Source organism: Mus pahari, chromosome 2 (assembly GCF_900095145.1).
Source record: "Mus pahari chromosome 2, PAHARI_EIJ_v1.1, whole genome shotgun sequence".
Taxonomy (NCBI): Eukaryota; Metazoa; Chordata; class Mammalia; order Rodentia; family Muridae; genus Mus; species Mus pahari.
Window position 1 is genome coordinate 50,977,982 of NC_034591.1, and position 23,807 is coordinate 51,001,788.

The window sequence follows — 23,807 nt, forward strand, 5'->3', positions numbered from 1 at the left end:
CTGCTGCTGAGCTAGCGGCCTCTGTCTCGGCCTCCAGTTTACGCTTTGTTTTGTGCAAATGAGCGGTGAGTTAGAACTTACTAAGTTGTGTCTTTGACACTCCAAAAATCATTTGTGGTACCATGATGCTGTAGGGCTCAAAACTTTGCATTCAAAATTTAGAAGAAAGTAGGAAAGATAAAGACATGTTTAAAATTATTTTCTAATTTTGATTTTTAACATTAAAAACTGAAATTCAAATACTTTTCTTTCTGGAGAGCATATGGCAGTTTTGCTCGCAGACTTTTCATGCTGTTGCTTTGCCTAGGAGAATTCCAACAGAAAGGGTTTTTTAAACCATATGTAAGTCACATATCCAGAAAAATTGGGAGCCAGAGAAAGTTCACAATTCCTTGTAAGTTTAATCCAAAATGACAGAAAACTTTGGTTCTTGTGTTAAAGCCCACACATTGCAATTGCAGTGAAGAGAGCTTGAGATGCAGGGTCAACCCTGTAGCAGTACGGCAGACTCCTCAGTGGCAAGAATGAGCAGTCACAGGGAGAGAGGCAGCGCACTCACCTGTAGCATTGTCAGAAAGCACGTGATGCTGAAGAAGCAGTGTTTTCTAAAAGGGGAACACTGACAGGTGGCGACACTGTTCCTTTGCTAATGAGCTAAGAGGACTCAAATCATGAGAGCCATTCGGTGAGATGGCTTAATGGGTAAAGGAGCTTGTTGGCAAGTTAGTCTCCAGTATGCACAGGATGGAAGGAAAGAACTGACTTCTGCAACTTGTTATCTGACATCCTTACAGACGCTGGCACATGCGTACACTCACAGGTATATAAGCACACTCATACAGACACCTTGAGATAGACCACCTCTGAACCAGAGTTAGACAAGACATGACTTCCCAGAAGCACACATCTGTTCAGTAACACCAGGGTCCTTAAGCCCTATTGTCCCTCTTCCATAGGAACTCTGTGAAAGCTGTTGGGTCCAAGGAAAACCAACTTACTTAAACGTAAAAAATTATAAGCAGTTACAAGACCAGATCTTTAGAGAACACTTTAAAGAAAATAATGGAGGGGCTGGAGAGATGGCTCAGCAGTTAAGTACACTGATTGCTCTTCCAGAGGCCCTGAATTCAATTCCTAGCACCCAATGGTGGCTTACAACCATCTATAATGGGATCCGTTGACTTTTTCTGGTGTGTCTGAAGACAGTAACAGTGTACTCACATACATAAAATAAATCTCAAAAAGAAAAAAAGAAAGAAAATAATGGAGAAAAAATACTTTCTTTGGAACAAAAGTGAGAGTTGTGTTTCAGCATTCTAGCAGTTTAACAACATAATGAAGCCTGAAACTGAAGATAACTACACACAAAGTATACATTGAAAAAATGCACATGTGATAACCAAATGGTAAAGGCAGGTGGAAGAAACCACATACAAATCAGAAATGAGGGCTGACAAGATGGCTCAGGGTTAAAAGCACTTGTGACTCAAGCTTGGTGACCTGAGTTCAATCCCTGGGCCCTGGGAAAGGTGAAGGAGAGAACTTACAATGTAGCGGTCTTGTCAGACCACTGTGCACACACACCTTCACCTCACAGTGTAAAAATAATAATAAAAACCAAGGAATACATTATTTTAGAAATGGAGACTTTTATAAGCATAAGTAAGAGTAGGGATCATAGTAGTGTAAAACAGACATAAAATGTATTTGTGAGAGGGTTACAGAGAAGACTGTCAGAGGACAGCCAGCCAGCTACCTCTTAGACATTAATAACACTAAACATAAAACCACTGTGGTTAGTTACTAGGCAAAATTATGAAGCCACTTAGAATGAGACTGCTATACATCTACTTTCTGTTGTATGTTGGCTTTCTATAACTATGATGAAATGACTGAAGCATTTCACTCAGAGAAAAAGACTGGTTTTGTCTCCTGGTCTAGGTGGCATCATTGCTCTGGGATTCTGGTAAGAGCAGCACATTAGGACAGAGCCATGTGGCAGAGCCACACTGCTTACATGAACTGAAGCACAGAAGAGAAATGGCAGACCAGAGTCTCCCAGGCTTCCTTGTGCTCACAGTCCTCATGGTCTAATGACCTTCCAGAGGCCACAGCATCTGTCAGTGAAGCCAAACTATTAACATGGAGACATTTGGGAGATGCTGCCCATATTTAGACTGTAGCAAATGTCAAGAGACAGAAGAGCAACATCTACAAAGGTGTTCAAGAAAAAAATAGTGTGAACCAATGTTAAAGTCCTTACTAAACTGCCCGTTAAATATAAACAGTTTAAGACATTAGTAAATGGAATGTGCGCTAGCCAGGAAGTAGCGGGAAAGAGTCCTCTGAAGGTCTCTACCTTGGCCTTCTTCTGTACCAAAGAGGGTAATCGACAGAGCAGACAGATAAAGATGCTATTGCAGGGGAAACATTAGCAATGATTCTGCAAACAGCAGTGTTCTTCCTTCAGCACGTCACCAGTTTGTGCAAGCTTTCCTGAAGGTAGATGGCAGCCAGATCATGTCCAGCCAGTAAAATCAGGAACCAGAAGGCTGTATACACTGAGCCAAAAGTGAGTTATGGGTTAGGACTAAATAGCAGGGTATCCTCTAGTCTGATAAAATAGCACTTAGCTGTGATAATTCATAAAAAATTAGAAAATGGGTAAAATATAGAAGAAAAAATTGGAACTGTCCACTGCTTATTGGGCTTTAAAAAATATCAACCTGACAGAGTAGACAAGTAGTTTTCCAAAACAGTTAGGGTTTTGTTTATCGTGTATGATGGGGGGAAGGCAGGAGGTGGTGGTGGTTTCATTTTGTAGCCCTAGCTGGTCAGAAATTACTATGTAGATGAGAGTAGCCTCCTGAGTGCTGAGATCAAAGGCAAGTGTTACCACACACACGAGTTGTTCAAACTTGATTTACAGATTTTTATAAAAACACCACAATTTATCATTGGTTTTTATAACTGTTTTTCAGAGATTAAAAAGTACAAAATAGGACCTGAAGATGGCTAGGCAGGTAAAAGCATGCACTCTTGCAGAAGACCCAAGTTTAGCTCCTAGCCCCCATGTCCAGTGTCCCACAACTACCTGTAATGTCAGCTCCAGGGAACCAGACCTTCTTTTGAGCTCCAAGGGCACTTTTCACACGTGTGTATATGCCCATGCAGAGACACAGGCACACACGTTCAAAATAAATGCTAAAAATATAGATTAAAAAACTAAATAAAAATATAAAATGAGAACTAATTAATTATTAACTGGGTAAACAGCATCAAGATGCCTAGAGTGATGAAAATTTGTTGATAATTGATTCTCATTTAAAAAATACGTAGTAGTACAGGAATATATAATGTATAAATAAAAGTTATTCCTGCTTCATGTCCTGTGTGCTGGAACGTGGGGAAGACAGAGAGCGCCTGCTAGAATCTTATCTTTCTGCAGTAGTCTTTTTTTTTTTAATTGGCCTTTACAACTATTAAAATAGCTTTGTATAAAAATTAAAAAGTAATTATATGACAAAAGCAGTTTTCGGTGGAAGAAGAGCATCAAACTTGTAGCTGCCAGTGCTGAGCTTCAGTGAAAGCACCGATGCTTTCTGAATATAATATATTCTTCAAGCTTGAACGCCACTTAGCTTTGATAGCTGAACTTGAGCTTGACTTTGAGATGGGATGTGATTGTTAATATCTTGTAACAAACATCTCTTTCCTCATGTTATTTTATGAAAGGCTATAATTTTTGTTTGAAGGAATGTAAAAAAAAAATCAAGGTTGTTTTGAATCACATAGCTTAAGTCAATGAAAATTAAATTTATAAGCCGGGCGGTAGTGGCACACGCCTTTAATCCCAGCACTTGGGAGGCAGAAACAGACGGATTTCTGAGTTTGAGGCCAGCCTGGTCTTCAAAGTGAGTTCCGGGACAGCCAGGACTATATTGAGAAACCCTGTCTCGAAAAAAACCAAAAAAAAAAAAAAAAAAAAGAAAAAAAGAAAGAAAGAAAGAAAAAGAAAATTAAATTTATAATGTAAAAAGAGGCAAATTCTTCACACTATGGAAATCAATCTGGAGGCAGATACCTTTTGTTTTTTGATTTTGTTTTGTTTTCTCTGTCTTGGCTGTCCAGGAACTTGCTCTGTAGACTGTGCTGGCCTCAAACTCAGAGATATGACTACCTCTGCCTCCTAAGAATCCTAGGATTAAAGGGGTGTGCCTCCACTACCCACTTATTGTATTATTTTACAACATAGTTTGAAGAGTTTTGTAAAATACATGTAGAAGTTAATTTAGCTGCATCACTCTAATTTGCATATTGGGTATCTGCTCTTATTAAACAAGCGACAGCATCTCAAATAAGATGCTTTCCTAGGACTGAGAGATCAGAGTTTTTCTAAGGAGGATTAAGAGGAGCTTATGATCATGAACTATCTATGGAGTTGTGATATATGCATTCCTAGTGAAAACCAGTATATCATGGATCATGTGACTTTGGTAAAAACGTTTATATCATAGCATCCTTAACTTGATATATTCATTTCAATTTTGGGATGAATGAAAATTCAAAAGGTGTTTAGAAAACTATCCTGAATTTCTGGACAGTATGTGTGTATAATAATTAAGACATGTATTTAGCATCATTAAGAGCAAAGTTCAGGGTTTCTTTGAGAATGTGAAAGCATATCTACTAATCTCATTTTGGCACATGTGAAAGGAACAAACTGTTGAATCTGTTGCTTTGTTCTTACAGATGTGTATGGACTCAGAAAAACATATGATCTACACGTTTGGTGGCAGGATTTTGACGTGCAATGGCAGTGTAGATGACAGCAGAGCCAGTGAGCCACAATTCAGTGGGTTGTTTGCGTTCAACTGCCAGTGTCAAACCTGGAAACTTCTTCGAGAGGACTCCTGTAATGCTGGCCCTGAGGACATCCAGTCTCGGATTGGACACTGCATGCTGTTCCACTCAGTAAGACTATCCTGTGCATTTATTTTGTGGTGTGTGTCTTTATAGGAAAGAGTCAGTAAGAAAGCAGTGCTTTTTCTAGAAATAAATGATTAATACAGCAGTGACAGAGAGAATAGAACATCAGGAGTGAGCTGTCCCTTAGCCATTTCCATCAGCTTAGACACTCCTGAAGGTAATGCTAGATGCTTTTGTCACTGACCGTACTGCTTGGCGAGCTAATGGGTAGTTAGTTCTGTTTTAGGACTTAATCATTTGCAAACTTTTTCTTAGCAACTAGAAAGATAATTTTGGCTTGTTTTTTTTTTTTTTTTTTTTTTTTTTTTTTTAATTTTAGATTGATTTTGTAGAATTTAACCAGAGTTTATTGATAAAATCAACAAAAAACCTAACTTTTGAAGCATATAATGAAATCCTTATTTTTATGAACAAAACATTAGAGCATATGGTATTTATATTTAGCATGCATGTTTTAAAAATATTCATTATATGAATTACAACAAAGGATATAATAGTGAATTTCCATGTACAGATTTGTCCATTTGATCAGTAAGCAATCTGTATGTTTGTAATATAGTTTTCCCACCGTAACTTCATTCCTTGTCTTTGTTGTTGTTGTTGTTGTTTTTCGAGACAGGGTTTCTCTGTGTAACCTTGGCTGTCCTGGAACTCACTTTGTAGACCAGGCTGGCCTCAAACTCAGAAATCCACCTGCCTCTGCCTCCCAAGTGCTGGGATGAAAGGCGTGCCCCACCATTCCTTGTGATTTTTAGGGCTTATCACATTTTGTTGTGTGGGGAGTATTCTCAGGAGGACTTCAGCTAGTACGTCCTTATTTAGCAGGCACTTCATGTCTGGGAGTTGTGCATCCACAGGCTCAAACAACTATGGGTTGAAAAATATTTAAAAAAAGTTTGTCTCTACTGAACATGTACAGACTTTTAAAAAAATTTATTAAAAAACTGCTCTCGTGTCCTATAATTTATAGTTTATTTTAATATTAAAAGTAATGTAAGGGCTAGAGAGAATGCTCAGTGGTTAAGAGTACTGACTGCTCTTCCAGAGATCCTGAGTTCAAATCCCAGAAACCACATGGTGGCTCACAACCATCTGTAATGGAATCTGATGCTCTCTTCTGGTATGTCTGAGGACGGCAACAGTGTACTCACATACATAAAATAAATAAGTAAATCTTTTTTAAAAAATATAGTAATGTAGAGATTATTTAAAGTACCTAAGAGTATATGTATATGTTATTTGAAAATCCTAAAGAACTTTGGGGCCATCAGGATGAGGACCTGTGCTGACACTTTGTGACAAGTGCACCTACAAATGATACTATTCTGTATGACAGACTGTCAGAAACTTTCAAATGGCGTTAACCATTGTCATACCACCCACAACAAAAGCAGTGCATTGATAGTGTCTAGTCTGCATTTGTGTTGTTCTGATACCGAGTGATATTTTTTCAGAATTGGTTTGTTGAGGTCAGGATCCCATTACATCGGTGCACTGCATTTCTCTCCATCCCTATCAGTACCTATGCCTTTATTTTCTCCATATAAACACTACTTACTCCTGCTTTTTTAAAAAAAAAAAAAGAAAAGAAAAGAAATAGAATCATTGATAGTCTATCATGTGTCTCATCCTCATTTGACTCATTATATTGTCATTATGTCTTTTAATATGTTTCTCTATCATATTTTCTATAAGCTAGCTATTTCTTTCTGGAGGCTTGATCTGTATTCGCTACCCTTTCAGGGGAAAGCCAAGAGGAAACACATCAGCATGTCACCAATGCTCTGATTATAGAATATCAACAGGCACTTAATGTCTAGTTGTAATGTTTTTTAAGTGTACCAAGAGGTTTAGGAGATTTTAGTTTAATTGATCACTTATGAAATTTCTTGTAATATTTTACTATTGATTTCAGCAGCCATTGATAGTCATCATCTAGTGTTCATTAGATATCACAAAGTGGTGGTTTTTCTGATGTTCTTGTTTCTTCTGCATTTATTAACTATAATTCTACTTTAGAATTAAAGAACAACAAAATATCCTTATGTCACGAATTGTTTGGTTACTCATATAATTTTTGGGCCAGGCCTGATGATGCACACCTGTGATTGTAGCATGTTGGAGACTTAAGATATGTTGACCATGCACCTGAGCTACACACAAGTTCAAGGCTAGTCTGGAACACATAGAAAAACCCTATCTTAAAAAAAAATCTAAGTGAATGTTGGGTGTGGTAGTGCTTGCCTTTATTATGAACAGAGGCAGTAGGAATATCTGTCAGTTTCAGGCCACTCTGGCCTGCACAGTGAGTTCTAGGTCAGCCAGAGCTATATAGGAAGACTGTCTCAAAACAAGTTAATATAAGCAGATGGGTGGATGTCTGATTGTTTTGTCGATTTGCATGTTAATGGATTCAGGTTCCAGAGTTAACCAGTGGAGTCCTAAGAAGTGTCACAATTATGAGCTCATGAATTTTTATATACATATTTTAGATTAAATGCTGTCTTTTTTAATCAATTATTTTTTGTTTTGTTTTTGTTTTTTAAATCTGTCTTTAGCTATTAGGAGCTGCTTCTTTACCCTTATTTACATATTTTATTTTATTTTTTTTTGGCAAAAGGGCAAATCATGAGTTCTTGCTAATAAATCTAATACAAGTTATTTTTTTTTCTTTTGCTTAGTGACCTTTGATTTTTGTACTTGTATATCTTTTATGGTTAAAATCTTATTTCATGTGTTTTACAGTATGTTTCATCTGTGAAAATTTCCACCTATCAAAGCTGACAACAAATTCACTGTGCTTCCAAAATAATTGCTTTCTGGTGAATTTTTAATTTAGGACTTAGACTATAAGAGTATGTTATGGAAAACTAAATTAAAAATAAGTACAATTTTTCTGAGTATGACTAGAATTCTATGTATAAAGCCATAGCTTTATATACAGATAGATTTTTCATTTTTGTTTCTATGTTTAATATTCTAATAAAACATGTATATGGTTATAAAATAAAACTATAAGCCAAGGTACTTTTAGAGAACTCTGGTTTTTATTCCAGGTGTAAGAAGTTAGATTTCTTGCATATAGGTAGCTATCCTTTCTTCTGTTTTGATTTATCCAAACACATTTCTTGCTTCCTTGCTCACTCTTACATGTGCTCTCATAGTTATACAAAAGGCAGCAGCCTTGCTATTCAGCTTTGGTGGGATTCCTTAGCAGTGGTAGTGTGGAGAGAGCTGCCTCTTTTCTCTTCATCTGAGCAAAGCAGTGATGTGTGGCATCACTCGGGAGACTCCTCTTGTGGGGATGGAAAATGTGAAGGCTCATTCTCAGTGCTTCACTAGAAATGACAGCTCCCTTTTCTCCTTTTTATTTTAGAAAAACCGTTGCTTATATGTGTTTGGTGGCCAGAGATCTAAGACCTATTTGAATGATTTCTTTAGTTATGATGTGGACTCTGATCATGTAGACATAATTTCAGATGGCACCAAGAAAGACTCTGGAATGGGTAAGAATATTTCCTATGCTGTAACTGCTTATTATAGAAAACTAATGTCCATTTTCTTCTCTTTGTAACCTTCAGACTTTCTCTACTTTAATTGAAATAATTCTAAATTAAAGGAATAGAACTGTTTAAAAATACGTGATTTACTATTACTTATTTTAAGGAAACTGTAATGTGTGAATCTCTGAAGTAAGCGTGCGTGTCTGTGATTCCTGGGGGACAGGCTTTGTGAAGAAGCAGCATCTGAAGAACTATTCTGCGCTTTCCAATGCCGTCTGCTTGCTGTGTTCACTGTAGTAAACTTTAGGTGAGACAGGAGCACAGTGGAGGATGGCTGCTCTGCCTGGTAAATGTGCAAGCTTATCATCTAAGCAGGCTCTCCTAGTCATAAGGTAGCTCTTTGCCAACCAGGTTCATGTCCATTGTCCTGGCATGATTAGTAATACATTGCACACACTATTTTTAAAGGTCTCATTTTGATAATTAACAGTTAACCAATACAGTAATTGCTTTACCCGTGAATACTATATCCAGAAGAGTAGATTCGATTAAGGCCCAGTTTGGCACTGGAGTTAGAATTTAGATCAGCTTGTTTTTCATTTTAACTGCCATATAGAAAAAGGACTCTCTTATCGATGGTACTTTTACGAAATGAACCTGTGTTGGAGCTGGGAAGGAGCTCTGACAGTAAAATGCTGCTACACAAGCGTGAGAACCGAGGTGAGACCACCAGCACCCATTGAAAAGCTAGGCACGGTGGTATGTGTCTGGAACACCTGTGCTGGGGCAGTGAAACAGCCAGATCATCGGAGCTTCCTCAGCCGTCTAGCTGCCTCAGTGGGACCCTGTCTCGGACAATCATAAGGGAGAGGACAATAGAAGAAAACATCCAGTGTTGACCTCTAGTCTCCACAGGCACCAACAAGCACATGTATGCGTGTGCACACGAACACACGCGCACATACCCACACACAGTTTACCCCTCCCACCTTAACCCCCACAAACTCTTTACCACCCCACACATTACCCCCCCCCAAATGCACACATCATATCCACACACACAAATACATATGTTGTTGGTGTCATTTATGGGCACTATGTTAGAGTAGCCCTCTTTTAATTAAAGTTGTTTACATAGAAGAGGAAAAAGACTGGTCTAGTGAGATGGCTCAGTGGATAAAGCCCTTGTGGTGTACACCGGATGGTCTGAGTTCTTTCCCTGGATCTCATGGTGGAAGGAGAACTGAGTCCTAGAAGTTACCCTCTGACTTCTTGCAGACATAATGTATGACAAGTAACCTATCTACTCACACCCAATTGAAATAAATAAAAATTTTGAAGAAGAAAAGTTATTTTCTTTAAATAAAACGTAACACTAAAGGAGAAAATGTGGAGTCGTTTGACTCTCAGGATCTGTACTCACACCCTCCTTACTGGAGTTCAGGCTAGAGATTTGTTTGCTGTGTTCTATTCTTTGTGACTACCAGTAAAATGGACAGTCTTACAACCTAGTCTCTGATTCAACGGCCAGGGCAACAGACCTGCAACCCTAGAGTTTTCCCAACAGTAAAGAACAAAGTAAATGGAAGGTGTAGCAATAAATACTTGAAAATTTCTGCAGACCCAAAACACTGATCTTCAGATTATAAATGGCCCTCTAAAAATAAAATAAAATAAAATAAAATAAAGTTAAATTTCAGAAAACCAAAAAGTCCATTTGCCATTAAGGCAGATCATTGTGTATTAAGGTGCATTTTTATATTCTGTCAGAAAGTGGACCTCCTAAACTCTCCTAGAACAAAATGAGTTGCAGTCAAGGAAATAGGACTTAGAAGGACATAGAAACTCTCAGTGCCATTAGATACTACAAGATAAAGAAAATTCTTGGAAAAGTTACTAAACTGGAGATATTTTTGTAGCCAAAATGGTGAAGAAAAAAGAGAAGAAGTTATTTTTAGATCTACTGGGTAAATCCATGTTTACCCTCTAGACCTACCTCTTAGCAGTTTAAACAGTTGCAGAATCATCTCTCTAAGAACAAGACGTCCAGAGTAGACCATCAGGGACTGATGCAGTGATTCAGCCCCCAGGTTCCCTCTTGTGCTGCACTGGCTTTAACAAAAAGCATTAGCTATCTGGAGACAAGTTACAAGACGCACTTCAGACTTTCCTTTCCTTCAAAAGGCGTCGGGCAGGGAATGCAAAATTTGTCCTGACAGCTCCCAGTGGGATTCTGCTTAGATTTCATTGGCTAGAACTGTGAAACCAGGGTTCACTGGAGAGTCTGGGGAAGCATGTGTTTCGGGTATGAAGCAAACAGGGTTGGAAATAGCAGTTGTCTCAAGATAGGAAAGCGGTAGAACTTTTATCTACTAATTTTTAGGAAGATACTTCATATACTAACAAAACAATAAGTATCAAAAGAGAAAACGTAGAAGCTGAGAAAAATAGAAAATCCAACATAGAAAAACAAAGGGGGATTTCCAGTAGGGCACAGGGGTTCTAGATCAAAGTAGGCTTTTAAAGTTGTATTAATTAATTGTACCCATGCATGTGCTCAGGGACTAAGCTTCATGCCAGCCCTAGCAGCTGAAGTTATTTCGACCTTACTGTATGCTAGATTATCTTTTATTGATGGTAAGATTCTGATATGGTTAATAAATCATTGAACATAATTCAACTACATGGTGATAGAGCCGAGATTGAAGATTTCACTGTACTGCACTAATTCCCAAAACTGGAAAAAAAAAAAAGTGTCACAGCATAATAATAGTGGAAACAAAGCTACTTTAAAAAACTTTTTATTGTAATAAATTTAATGGTTATAATCTGAAAACATTTAAATTTGTAACAATTGTGTAGTCATTTGTAACGTTGTTATCTTTAATCAGTTATGACTACCAAATTGTGGCACTTATTTTGTGCCTTTTTTGTTGTAACTACAAAGGTAATAATCTCATGGTTGAGATTCTAAAACAATAACAACAACAGAACCTAGAATAATACAAAGCAATCCAACTATTCAGAGATAATCTATTAACATTTTGATGCATCACCTCCTGATCTTTTAAAAGGGTGTTTGTATCCAGTTTTGTTTTCTGACATTTTAAATTTTACATAGATTTTTTTTTTGTGATGATTTTTCTTTTATTATAGTTTTATTGCTGTGAACTTAAAGTAACAGAAAGGCAAGTTGTCTCATTTACTAATTACTGCAGTTGTCAACTCTTTCAAAATTAGAATTACATTTTGCTGCTCATTGTTTAATTTTTATTTGAGTTACAGGGAATTAACCACACAAAACACGCATATCCATTCATTAATTTAATAGCATTTGTTGATCGTTTACTAGCATTTAAGGTTTTTTTAGACCCTCTCTCCTTAAATAGTTCATTGACTTCCATTTACCAAAGATTGTTTTAAGCACTAAGGATCTACATGAGGACCCCAGGGAATAAGCTAACTCAAGAAGTTCATATTCCAGTGAAGACTGGCTGCAGTTGTATCCTTGGTACTGTGAAGAAAAGAAGTTGGATGCTTTGCTAATGAGTAGCGTGAGAGAGGCACCCTTAAGATACAGTAGTTTGGGAAAGCATCTGTGATGAGGGAATCTTTATGACTGAAAATGAGAAGGAGAGAATTAGAACCACCCAACAATGATTTTTCTTCCTCCTAAATAAGTTATTGTAAGATTTCATTTCTGGGTCTAGGTCAGAGTTCTTTTGAGGATATCACTGTTAAGTATACATTTTCAAAGTGGCTGATTTTTACAATAATCCTAAGAATTTCATTGCTCAAAAAGCTCCAAACTAGAATATTGTGTCTTCAGTGTTTTGCTGAGAACTTTTCTGGCAGAGTTGAACATATGGTTTGAACTAGCTGGTAAATGTGCCCACCTAAAACTTGAAGTTATGCTTGGAATTGAAGAACACACAGACTCAATTGATCTATCAGAGTTAAACTGAAATTAATTTTTTACTTCTCTGTTTGGCTTTGGGGCTTTGTTTTGGTTTGTTTTGTTTTGTGTATGCGTGTGTTTGTTTGTTTGGTTGGCTGGTTTGGTCTGCCTCCATCTAACCTGCTCCTTCCTCTCCTTCCCCCTTTCCTTTTGCCCCTCCTTTCCTGCTCCCTTTCTTATGCCTTCCCTTTTTGTCCCCACCCCCCTTTTCTTTTACTTTCTTAAAGAATGGTACCTGGTGGGGATTGAGAACCCCAGTTCGAGCTCTCAGCGTTCTATTTTGGTTCTTAGGTAGCCTTACCCGATGTCTTAGAGTGTGCGTCTGGACTTGTAAATTACCAGGGTTATAGTTGAAGAAAGAGGGGGCCTTGTGCACAGCCTCTGTGTTAGCTGAGGTGATCTAATCCTCTAGTTTGGCTGGTCTTGTTGGGTATCTTCGTTTTCTCCAGTGATGCAGTCGCTACCATCAGGTAACATTGGTTCATCCAGTCACTATCCGGTCACCTCAGTGCTGCAGCCTGCCTCTCCCCATTGACACTTTATGAGTTTGGGCTGTATCACCTATTTGCCTTCTGTAGCTAGTCATCTTCTCCCCACATCACGTGCTTCAGCTCTTCCCTGCCGTTCTCTGCTGCATTACTTACAAAGGACAGAGCCTTGGGCCGAACATTTAATATATAAATGGTTTCTGGCCACTTACAGGTTCCAAACAACAAGCTAGACAGTAGGACTAAGAGTTGTGAATATAGGCTCTGTCTTCATACAGCGCTTTGTGAATGGAGAAGGTAAAGAAGTAAGCTGATCTGACTTTTTGATTGGAGCTAATTGGGATTAGAGGACTCTTTTGTTTTAGATAGCCTGACTGCATCAGGGTCTATGGCTCAGCTTCCCAGCCCTCTCCTTGCTGCTCTCTTCCTGCACTGCTAACTCCATTAGCACTGACTAGTGCCTTAGGCATACCATTGCTCTTGCCTCTGACCCTTCTGCCATGCTGTCCCCTGGTTTCCCGTCTTACTTCCACTCCTCAGATCTTGCCTTGTAGATTTTGGTCTTTTGAAATTCTTTTCCAGTTCTTGAAGACAGGCTAGGAATTGAAGCATATGGTTCTATCCTTAATGGCTAACATGGTCAAGGGGCAGCCTTGACTCTGCATTCCAGAAGCTTTGGAAAACTCTGAATTTCTGTAAAAGCATTAAAACTCTTACATACCCTAAATCTCATGGTAAAATATAATGTACAAAGTTAGATAGTTCAGAAAACCTCATATCAGGAAGAATGGCATGTTGTACTGTGTTTGCGTAGAATTATTCTTACTTCACTTTAACCAGTGTACACTTAAATTTTATATTTTATCTCATTAGAGCACTACTATGTAAGAAAAAAGTTTTTAGTAATGAAGTGGAACACTTTAAATTCCCACATTGTCCAGTGTTCCTAGAAAACACCACTTTTACCCATTATGTAGATGTTTTGTGATGTACTAAGCCACTGGAGTGTTTATTAGCTGTTTTTCTGAAGCTTTTGTATTTCAGTTAATTACTGTAATTTGAGATGGACTTAATATATAATTACATGTTTGTGCTTCACTCATGTGGCTGCTTTGATTAAAACTGCATTTACAATGTGAGTTTTATATTGTACTGTTTGAAATTATAGAACAAGTTTTTTAACTATTGAGATCCCCAGTTAGAGGTGATATAGCAAAATAGCTTCTCTTTATTAATGCTTTCTGTGTGTCAAATACTCTAAGATCTTCAACCAGTGTTCTTTATAATTATTTAAATGTATTTTCTCAGATTCAGCATCAGGATCTAAAACACCTTCAACTATTTTTGTTTTCTAATTTGATTCAACTCTTGTTTTTTAACTTGTATATAACACTTTTGCACTTCCCTTAGAAGAAAATTATAATTTAAATTGGTGGATGGCTGTAGCTTAGAAAGAAGGGATTTTTTTTTAAGTTTTATTAACATTGTGTTTAACATAAAAATTAAATATACTAGAAGTTGGATTTACTTCTAAATTGCCTTTGTTGTAACCCTGAACACAAGCGTTTTGGTGTATTTCTTACATGTAACCTGTGTATTTAGCAGCAGTTGTGAGTTATGCCTAGACGGTTTGTGAGACACACAGCTTTAGAGGTAGCTGTAGGCTGTGGTAGAGTGCTGCCTCTGCTTGGTTGAGGTCAGGAATGTGCATGTTGCCCAAGTGCAACCTTCCCATATTGCAGACGCAATCAAGCACTGGTGGAAAGAGGTCCTAGGAAAGCGCTCTCGTCCTACTGTGGAAGCTTGCTGTTTCCTTGCTTTGTTTCTTACGTCCTGTCTCCTCTGACGTTCATACTTGCCCTTCTCTATTCAGTTGTGTTCTCTTGCAGCAGATTAATGTGTTTGGTAAATTAAATCAAAAGACTTGGTCTGAGTCTTCAACATTAGTACCTTGTGTAACATCTCTGGACCTAATAAGTCATCTGAAAATGAGAGGATTGGGCCAGCTGAGCAGAAAATGTCATTTTTCTCTGGCACTGTATTAGATTTTACTCTCTTTTCTCTCATACAAGGGTTGTGTGAGTTAACACATCAGTTTATTTTCCTGAAAACCTTAAACCAAAATCATACTTTAAAATTGTCCATAGGAATGTATTTATTATGCTATTGACATTGAAGAAAACAAAGATGGAAGAAGTTGCTTTGGTTTTGACCCTCTTATGCCAGCTATTGAGACCACGTTGGGCAGTACAGAGACTCTAATCACGTCTTGTTATTCTTACTATGAAATACTGGTTGGAATGATAATTTTTTCTTGTATCATTTTTGAGGCAGGGTCTCATGCATCCCTGACTAGCCTCTAGCTGGCTATGTAGCTTGAACTTTTGCCTTGACATTACATGCATGCACCATAACACCTAATCTGTGCAGTGCTAGAGATTGGATACATGCCATATGTACAAACATACATGTGTACAAATGTATATACATAAAAGAAAATGGACATTTTTGTTTAAAAGAAGATGACAACACTGTTGTTGCCTACCAAGGAGCCACTGTCTCCCCCACCTCCTTTTTTAAATCTTGACCATAATTTTCTTTTTTTAAATTGGGTTTATTTTAAATTTATAAATATTCAAAGGTTAATACTTTGACAGTATGCTGTGATTTTCCTAAAAAAAAAAAAATTATCACACAATTACTGACCTTTTACTCTATCATATCCTTTTCTAGACCCTCACTTGAGAATGCACCACATAGTAAAATAAATCTTACCATTTAGCTAGATCATAATTTTGTTTAATGACAGTTACCCAGTCCCAGGGGAGAAATCATAGCTAATTCAAGCCAGTAGTTATCCTTTCAAAGGTCCTTTCATTTTGCCTCTTGGGTGTGACTCAGGTCTTGCTAGTCAGGCATAGCAAAGCATTAAAAGGCATTTAGGAAAACATCCTTTCTCATGACCGTAGAGAGGCGCTAAGGGAGTGTTCTCCATCTCTTGGATGCTCTATGAAAGTGCGTGACACTTAGAGCTACAGCTGGCAACTTTAAGAAAAGAGGTGCAGGCCAGGAACTCTGCAGAGATGTGAACATAGCACCATGATGTTGTCAGTGTGCTAAGACACCCCTGGAGACTGGTATGAGTTAATTAACTACTCGGGTTTTTCTGTGTTTGGGGTTTAAAAGTATTCTACCAAATAACCCATGGAGAGCTGTTGTTGTCGTTTCATGTTTCTTTAGAAGCTCTCCATTTGTTCTTTGTCTACATCTTAGGTATAGAAGTTAATGAATATGTACTTTGGAAGCAAAATAGAGATGAGATTAATTTATTAATTAATGTAATAACATAAATTTCCTCAGAAATTGAAAGGTCTTCAAAAATATTAGTTTCTTTGTCACCTTTCTAAGGTTTTCTTCTAAGTAAAAATTCTGGCATCACTGCTTATCATGTGGTCAAACGAAGGAAGGGGAAAAGCAACTAATAGACTGTCATGATTTCTTACTTCCCCTCTTGTACTTTTTTCCTACAAAAAGTAGGAAAAGTGAAGAATTATCACAATTTTTTTAAACAAACCATAAATAACCGACTGCATAAATGCTACTGTTTTCTCAAACAAGTATGTATTCAGAATGTGTGCATGGTTAACTTATGATCTCAGACAAGTATGAATTTAGAATGTGTTCATGTTTAAATTGAGGCATCAGACAACTATATATTCAGTATGTGTGCAGGATTAATTTGTGGTCTCAGACAAGCATGCATTCAGAATATGTTCTGGATTAACTTGTGGTCTCAGGCAAGCATGTATTCAGAATGTATGTGGCATTAACTTGTGATTTAATGTACTGATCTGCGTGATTCATTTCTTTCTGCGGGTCAGTTTGTAAAGACTGGTTAAATTTCTGGCATTTATTTGGTTAAGCTTACTAAAAGCAGCTGAATTGAAAAGCATTTAAAATCACACGTGTTTTAAGTCTCCCGTGTTGCACAACCCCACCCCCTTGCTCAGCATCTCTGCCATCTATTAAAAACTACTAAAGTGAGAAAATAGCCTTGTTTTTTCTTGGGAATAATAATATACATGACCAGATTAATAGTTATGGCATGTTAGGGTGAAATGTTCTTTTGCTTTTTTTGACCTTTGTGTCTTTTGGAATTTTGATAATGCTGTTTTTATTCAGTCCAGTTTTTAGTTTATTATTATAAAAGTGGTACATGTAATTAATAAAACAATATTCAAACAATATAGGATGTTACAGTACAAAATATTATCAAAGTAGTAAACTAACATAGTCTGCTAACTTCTTTATCCAAATTCAACCTAAGAGAAGTAAAAATGAGAGTGTGGTGGTTTGAATATGCTTGGCCCAGGAAGTGGCACTTTTCGGAGGTGTGGCCTTATCAGAGGAAGTGTGTCACTGTGGGACTGGGCTTTGATATCTTCCTAGCTGCCTGGAAGACAGTCTGTCTGCCTTCTTTTGGATGAGGATGTAGGAATCTCAGCTCCTCCAGTGCCATGTCTGCCTGGACACTGCCATACTTCCCACCTTGATGATAATGGACTGAACCTCTGAACCTATAAGCTAGTCCCAGCTAGTCTCAAAAAACCAAAAAAAAAAAAAAAAAAAAAAAAAAGAAAGAAAGAAAGAAAGAAAATTAAGAATGAGTTATCAGTTCTTTACCCTGGACACGGGCCTTTTAGGTCTATGACTTGCACATCATTGTTCCCATTCTGTGGGTTACCTTTCCATTTTTATAAATCATTTTCACTCTTGTTCTGCTCACTCTTATGTACAAACTCACTTGTGTGCTTCCTCTTCCCTCCCTCCCTCTCCTCTTCTCCCCTCTTCTCCCCTCCTGCTTTCTGTGTATGTGTGCGTTGTGTATGTTTTTGTAGGGTTTTTTTGTTTTTTTATTTTTGTTTTTGTTTTTGGGTTTCTCTGTATAACCCTGGCTGTCCTGGAACTCACTTGTGCGTTGTGTATATGTTCTACCTTTGACACTGAGAGCAAGTAGTGAAGAAAGCAACCTCTGCCTTTATGTCAGTTACATTCTAGAGCAAGAGGAAGGCTGTAACAATGTCTTTTGTTTAATTCAAATGACAGTGAGGTATGTTAAAAGAGAAATACAGTGGGCATATAGAGCAAATTAAAGATACATAATGAGTTAGTTCTAGTCTGCTGTTTATTGTGAATATTGCCATCTTAAAATGAAAGTATTGCTTTCATTTTTTAGTTCCAATGACCGGATTCACACAGAGAGCAACTATTGATCCAGAACTGAATGAAATACATGTCTTATCCGGACTTAGCAAAGACAAAGAAAAGAGGGAAGAGAATGTCAGAAATTCATTCTGGATTTATGACATTGTGAGGAATAGCTGGTAAGGACTCTTGTCTGTGCTGCAGTCCCAGAGATACATAATGAAGCTGGTTTATTTCAAAATGAGAGGAGTAAGAAGCTTGCTCTAATTTGTGATATTGAAAGAGTACTAAATTTTTGTTATACATTTTGAGACAAACTTATTATATAGCCCTAGCTGGCCTTGGACTCACAATTCTCTTGCTTCTACCTGATATTATAGGTGTGAGCTAGCCCACCTGGCCTAAAATATTAGTACTTTAAAGAAATGAGTATTGTAAATAAAATCATTTGCATGCTGTACTTGTGTGTACAGCATCATCAAAGGAGTCGGGTTTTACTCTGCCCACTTTACTCTGGTCACTTCCTTTTCTGGAGGTAAAGTTGAAACTAATGTTCTGTAAACATCTCCATATCTTAATGCTGATGAAGGAATAGGTTTGACTTAGCATTAAGCATCTGGCTGAACAGACGCTACATGTTTTGCTGGGGAAACACAGTTGCAGAAGATCCAGCTCTTGTACTCAGCGACAGAACAGAGACACTTCCAAGAACAGCTCTGTTTTCTGTGGCAGTATGCTTGGTAACTGAAAGCTGTTGTTTCTGAGAAAGACATTTTGTTTGCATTCAGAGCAAGAGTGCTTGAGTCTTCTACTGTGAGTACACAGTAAAACACCACACCAGTCTGTTCGTGTGAACAGTTCCTGTTTCCCAGTACAAGATAGGTAGTTCTGAAGTAAGCTATTTTGAAAGATCAGAATTAGTTCTAATTAGTGTGTGTCCTTTCATGAGAGTTTCTGCCTTTGCACTTTGATATAAACAAGTGCACATTTGTTTGTGCTGATAGTCTGGGCAATGGCAGTTAACTTACTGGCTGTTGTTGTATAAACAGTATGGCTGCTGGTGATTCTCTAGAGTACAGCGTCTTAAAGGCAGTGTCTTCTAGGTCTTGTGTCTATAAGAATGATCAAGCTACAAAAGATAATCTGAGTAAAAGTCTTCAGGAGGAAGAGCCATGTCCAAGGTTTGCCCATCAACTCGTTTATGACGAGTTACACAAGGTATGTTGACCACTTTGATCTGTACATTTTCAGTGAAATGCAGTCTGAAAGTATCTCTGAATAGGTCTTATTTCTGATTATTTTTTTATACTTTTTTTTTTCTTTTGGTTTTTTGAGACAGGGTTTCTCTGTGTAGCTCTGGCTGTCCTGGAACTCATTTTGTAGACCAGGCCGTCCTCAGAAATCTGCCTGCCTCTGCCTCCCAAGTGCTGGGATTAAAGGCGTGCCACCACCGCCCAGCTTCTGATTTTTTTTAAATGCATTTGAATGAAAAGTTTTAATACAGAGGCAGGCATTTAATAGAATGTATAGCAGGCATTTAATATTATTTTTTAACAGCCCCCCCAACACAATAGGGATTGACTTTAGGGCCTTGCACATGCTAAGCAAGCACAGCACATATACCTGTGTCCCGCGTTTTTACTTTTATTTTGAACTGGGAAAATTGCCCAGGATGCCTTGAACTCTCTGTAGCTCAAGCAAAGCTTAGACTCCCCCTGCCTCAACTTCCCAAATAGCTAGGATTACAGCACTATCCTGCTAGCCCCAGTTTTTCCTAAAATCCTGAAAAGAATATACCTTTTGTATGGTCCATAATTCTTGGCACTTCTTATCTTATGTTATTTGTATTTTTCTACCCCACTCTGGAACAGGGTTTCACTAAGTAGCCTAGGCTGGTCTCAAACTCAAGCTTCTTTTGCCTTAGCCTCCCAAATGTTGAGATTACAGGTTTGCACCATAACATTTTCCCTATTTTGAAATCATCACTGGCTTCTTTATCACTCTACAGAACAGATAAATAACCTGTCATTGTATATATATTGTGAATATTTGTCTTAGTTTGGATTTTACTGCTATGAACAAACACCATAACCAAGGCAGCTCTTATAAGAACATTTAATTGGGTCTGGCTTACAGGTTCAGAGTTCAGTCCATTATCATCAAAGCGGGAGAGAGCATGGCAGCATCCAGGCAGGCATGGTGCAGGCAGAGCTCAGGGTTCTATGTCTTCATATGAAGGCCTATTGGAGAAAAATGAGTTCTAGGCAACTAGAATGAGGGTCTTCAAGGCCACACCCACAGTGACACACCTACTCCAACAAGGCCACACCTCCTAATATTGCCATTCCCTGGGCCAAGCAAATTTCAGCCATTACAATAGCCAAGTATAAAATACACTTTTTGCCTTTTGAAAAGGAGCACGCATTAGCTTTTTCAATTATATAAGAAATCATTTCATCTATCTATTTCTGGTATAAGTAACCTTTATCTACCAGCATTATAAAAATAATTCCTGTAACTATTTTTCACTCAAATTTGATGTGTAATTTAGTGCCTGGACTCAGATATCTTGAAATTTACTTTTGTGTTTCAACTATAGATGAACTTTTAATATCTGTGCAATATAACTTAAAACCAGATAAACAATAGCATGAGAAGGAATACAAGCTCTTACTCCAAAGTTTTCCAACTTAAGAGGTTAACTAAGAATTTTCATTTAATAGGCTAAAAATAATAATTATTTTGTAATATCTCATACATGCTAAGCTAAGACATACAAATGTGTTCATCTTTTTCAAGGAAATGTTTTAATATTTAATGTAAGTTTAGAATAACATTAAAATTACTCTGAAATCACTACTAGAATTCTTTTACATTTCTTGTTTAGTAGTAATTGAATAATGGAATAATATTCTGAAAGTTTTAAGTATCATTCACTAGTTGTCATTCAAGGTAAAGCAAAGTAAGATATTAAAGTTTTTTATTCTCTTGATCTTCAATGATTTTATTAAATATTGTGTCAGAATTATTTTAAAATACTATTTTCTAGTTTGATCAACAATTAACTGGATAACCCTTTTATTTGTAGTTCTCTAAGAACTATGTTGTATTAGCTTATTCCTACATTGCTTTTGTTATTACCTTCTATTATGGTTGTAATTATGATAGTATGATTTTAATACAAACCTAGGTTAGGAAAATGCTATAGAGTAAAATGAAAATGGAAAAAAAAAATCATGAGAAACATTTGGTAACAATGTATCAGTTTAAAAGATTGTCAAATGAATAAGGCAAAGAGAGTTAACTATTATGCACTCCTGGTAAAAGAAATTTCATTATGGCCTTTGTAGTCTTTTGAGTGTGTATGTGTTCTTTAAATTCTGGTTTGTTGTCTGTGAGTGGTTTTTTTGTTTTGTTTTGTTTTTGTTTTTTTATAGGTTCATTATTTATTTGGTGGAAATCCAGGAAAATCTTGCTCCCCAAAGATGAGACTAGATGACTTCTGGTCACTGAAGTTGTGCAGACCTTCAAAAGACTACTTACTGAGGCATTGCAAGTACCTCATAAGAAAACACAGGTATAAATATAATTTACCAAGCTGGGCGTGGTAGCTTACACCTTTAATACTAGCACGCAGGAGGCAGAGGCAGACAGAGGTCTCTGAGTTCAAGGCCTGCATGATCTACATAGTAAGTTCCAGAATAGCCAAAGCTACATGTGAAAAGAATTTCTCTGTCTGAAAAGCATTTCTTTTTACCTAAAAGTCTTTAATTAGCATTGCTAGCTACTCTTGGTAGCTGTTGGATGCAGGTAGTTGAGTGCTGTAAACATACTGGGTTTACAAATGTCTGTTTTTCCCTTTTGCTTTCTTCTTTCAAAGGAAGATACAAAGTAAGGATGCATACAGGTGTTAATTTTTTAAAAAGCAAGTGAAATTTTGTAAGTGTTAATAGAAAAAATAACATCAGGCTTGAATCACTTCTCTGGGTTTCATCAGAAGTCTTTTAAAAGCTAACTTTAACTTTCCACCTACCAAGCCTTTAATCTCAGCACTTAGCAAGCAAAGTCAGGAGGAGCTATGTGAGCTCAATACTAGCAAAAAGAATAAGTAAATATTTTTTAAGATTTTTATTTATTTATTTTATGAGTACACTGTGGCTGTCTTCAGACACACCAGAAGAGGGCATCAGATTCCATTACAGACGGTTATGAGCCACTATGTGGGAATTGAACTCAGAAAATATTGAAAACTATTGAAAATAGACTTTATCTAACTGAAAATTAGGAGTCCTACTCTCTTGAGTCAATGAGTGAGTGAAATACCATAAACAGTGTTAGTATGCTAACAAGTGCCAATCATGTCATGCTGTATGGCATTCTGTTTTATATGAAATGACTAGTATCCTTTTATTAGAATCTTTGGGTTACATCAGCTTACTAGATGTCATAGGTAATGCTGTAATATTATTATAAATTATATTCCAAAAAGTGATATAAATGATGGGTTTCAAAGTATTCTCCAGAAAGTTACTTTTTATTTCTTCTAGAAATACATAATAGGTCATTCATTTAACACAATCATGCCAGCCTAAATTTTTTAAATTGTTATCATTTATTTTTCTTCTTTAAAGATATTCTGGGTCAGGGATATAGCTCAATGGTAGAATACGTTTCCTAGCCCTAGCTTTGGTTCTTAGCATTGCAAAATAGCAACTATAACACCCCCTCACTCCCCACCCCTGAGACTGGGTTTCTCTGTGTGGCCCTTACTGGCTTGGGACTCACTCTGTAGACCAGGCTGGCCTTGAGCTCACAGAGATCTGCCTGCCTCTGCTGCCCAAGTGTTAGGATAAAAGGCATGTGCCTCCACTATCCAAATAGAACACTTTTGATGGGCAGGTAGGATCATAGTTTTTAAGAAGAAATGTGTAGTCAAGTCATAAAGAGAATGAAAATGGATTATCTATTTACTCACTTGCATCCCAATCATAGCCCCCTGGCCCCCTCCTCCCAGTCCCACTCTCAAACCCACCAGCTTTTTTTTAATGGCATGCTGTTTCTTTTTTATCCCTTTCCTCTTTTAAATGATTTACTTATTCATATTTTATGTGCATTGGTGCTTTGCCTGCCTGCATGTCTATGAGGGCGTTGGAGCCACTGGAACTAGAATTGAGAGCTGCCATGTGGTTGCTGGGAATTGAACTCAGATCCTCTGGAAGAGCTGCCAGTGCTTTTAACTGCTGAGCCATTGCTCCAGTCCCGGATCCTGTAAACTTTTAAATGTGTGGTAGAAGACTACCAAACCTAAGAGTATCAGATCAATTAATAAAGTAACTGAAATGGAAAGACAACAAGTTTATGACCAGCCATTTGCTTCTGTGGGGAAGGAACCACTGACTCATCTCAGAACTTAACCACTGAAGTCTTGAGACAGACTGTAGAGTAAAGGCCCACCATTCCTGCACTCTTAGAGTAATAGTGGATATAGTAATACAGTAACACAGCACATGCCAGCTCAGGCGTCTCTGATGGTTGCTTTTGGCATTTGTTCCAGTAGCTAATGTCTACTGTTAGAAAAGGACCCTGCATACTTTGTCTTCTTAGAATTTCCTTCCTTCCTTCCTTCCTTCCTTCCTTCCTTCCTTCCTTCCTTCCTTCCTTCCT

General features: G+C 37.4%; 1 protein-coding gene across 1 annotated transcript in view; it reads left to right on the forward strand.

Annotated features, from left to right (window-relative positions):
- Mkln1 (muskelin 1) overlaps positions 1–23,807 on the forward strand; it is a 109,882-nt gene that overhangs the window by 72,914 nt on the left and 13,161 nt on the right. The window contains exons 12-16 of the mRNA XM_021191194.2: positions 4,753–4,974; positions 8,366–8,495; positions 18,175–18,322; positions 19,247–19,361; positions 21,581–21,720. Coding sequence (XP_021046853.1) covers positions 4,753–4,974; positions 8,366–8,495; positions 18,175–18,322; positions 19,247–19,361; positions 21,581–21,720 — 755 coding nt within the window. The remainder of the gene's footprint in view (positions 1–4,752; positions 4,975–8,365; positions 8,496–18,174; positions 18,323–19,246; positions 19,362–21,580; positions 21,721–23,807) is intronic.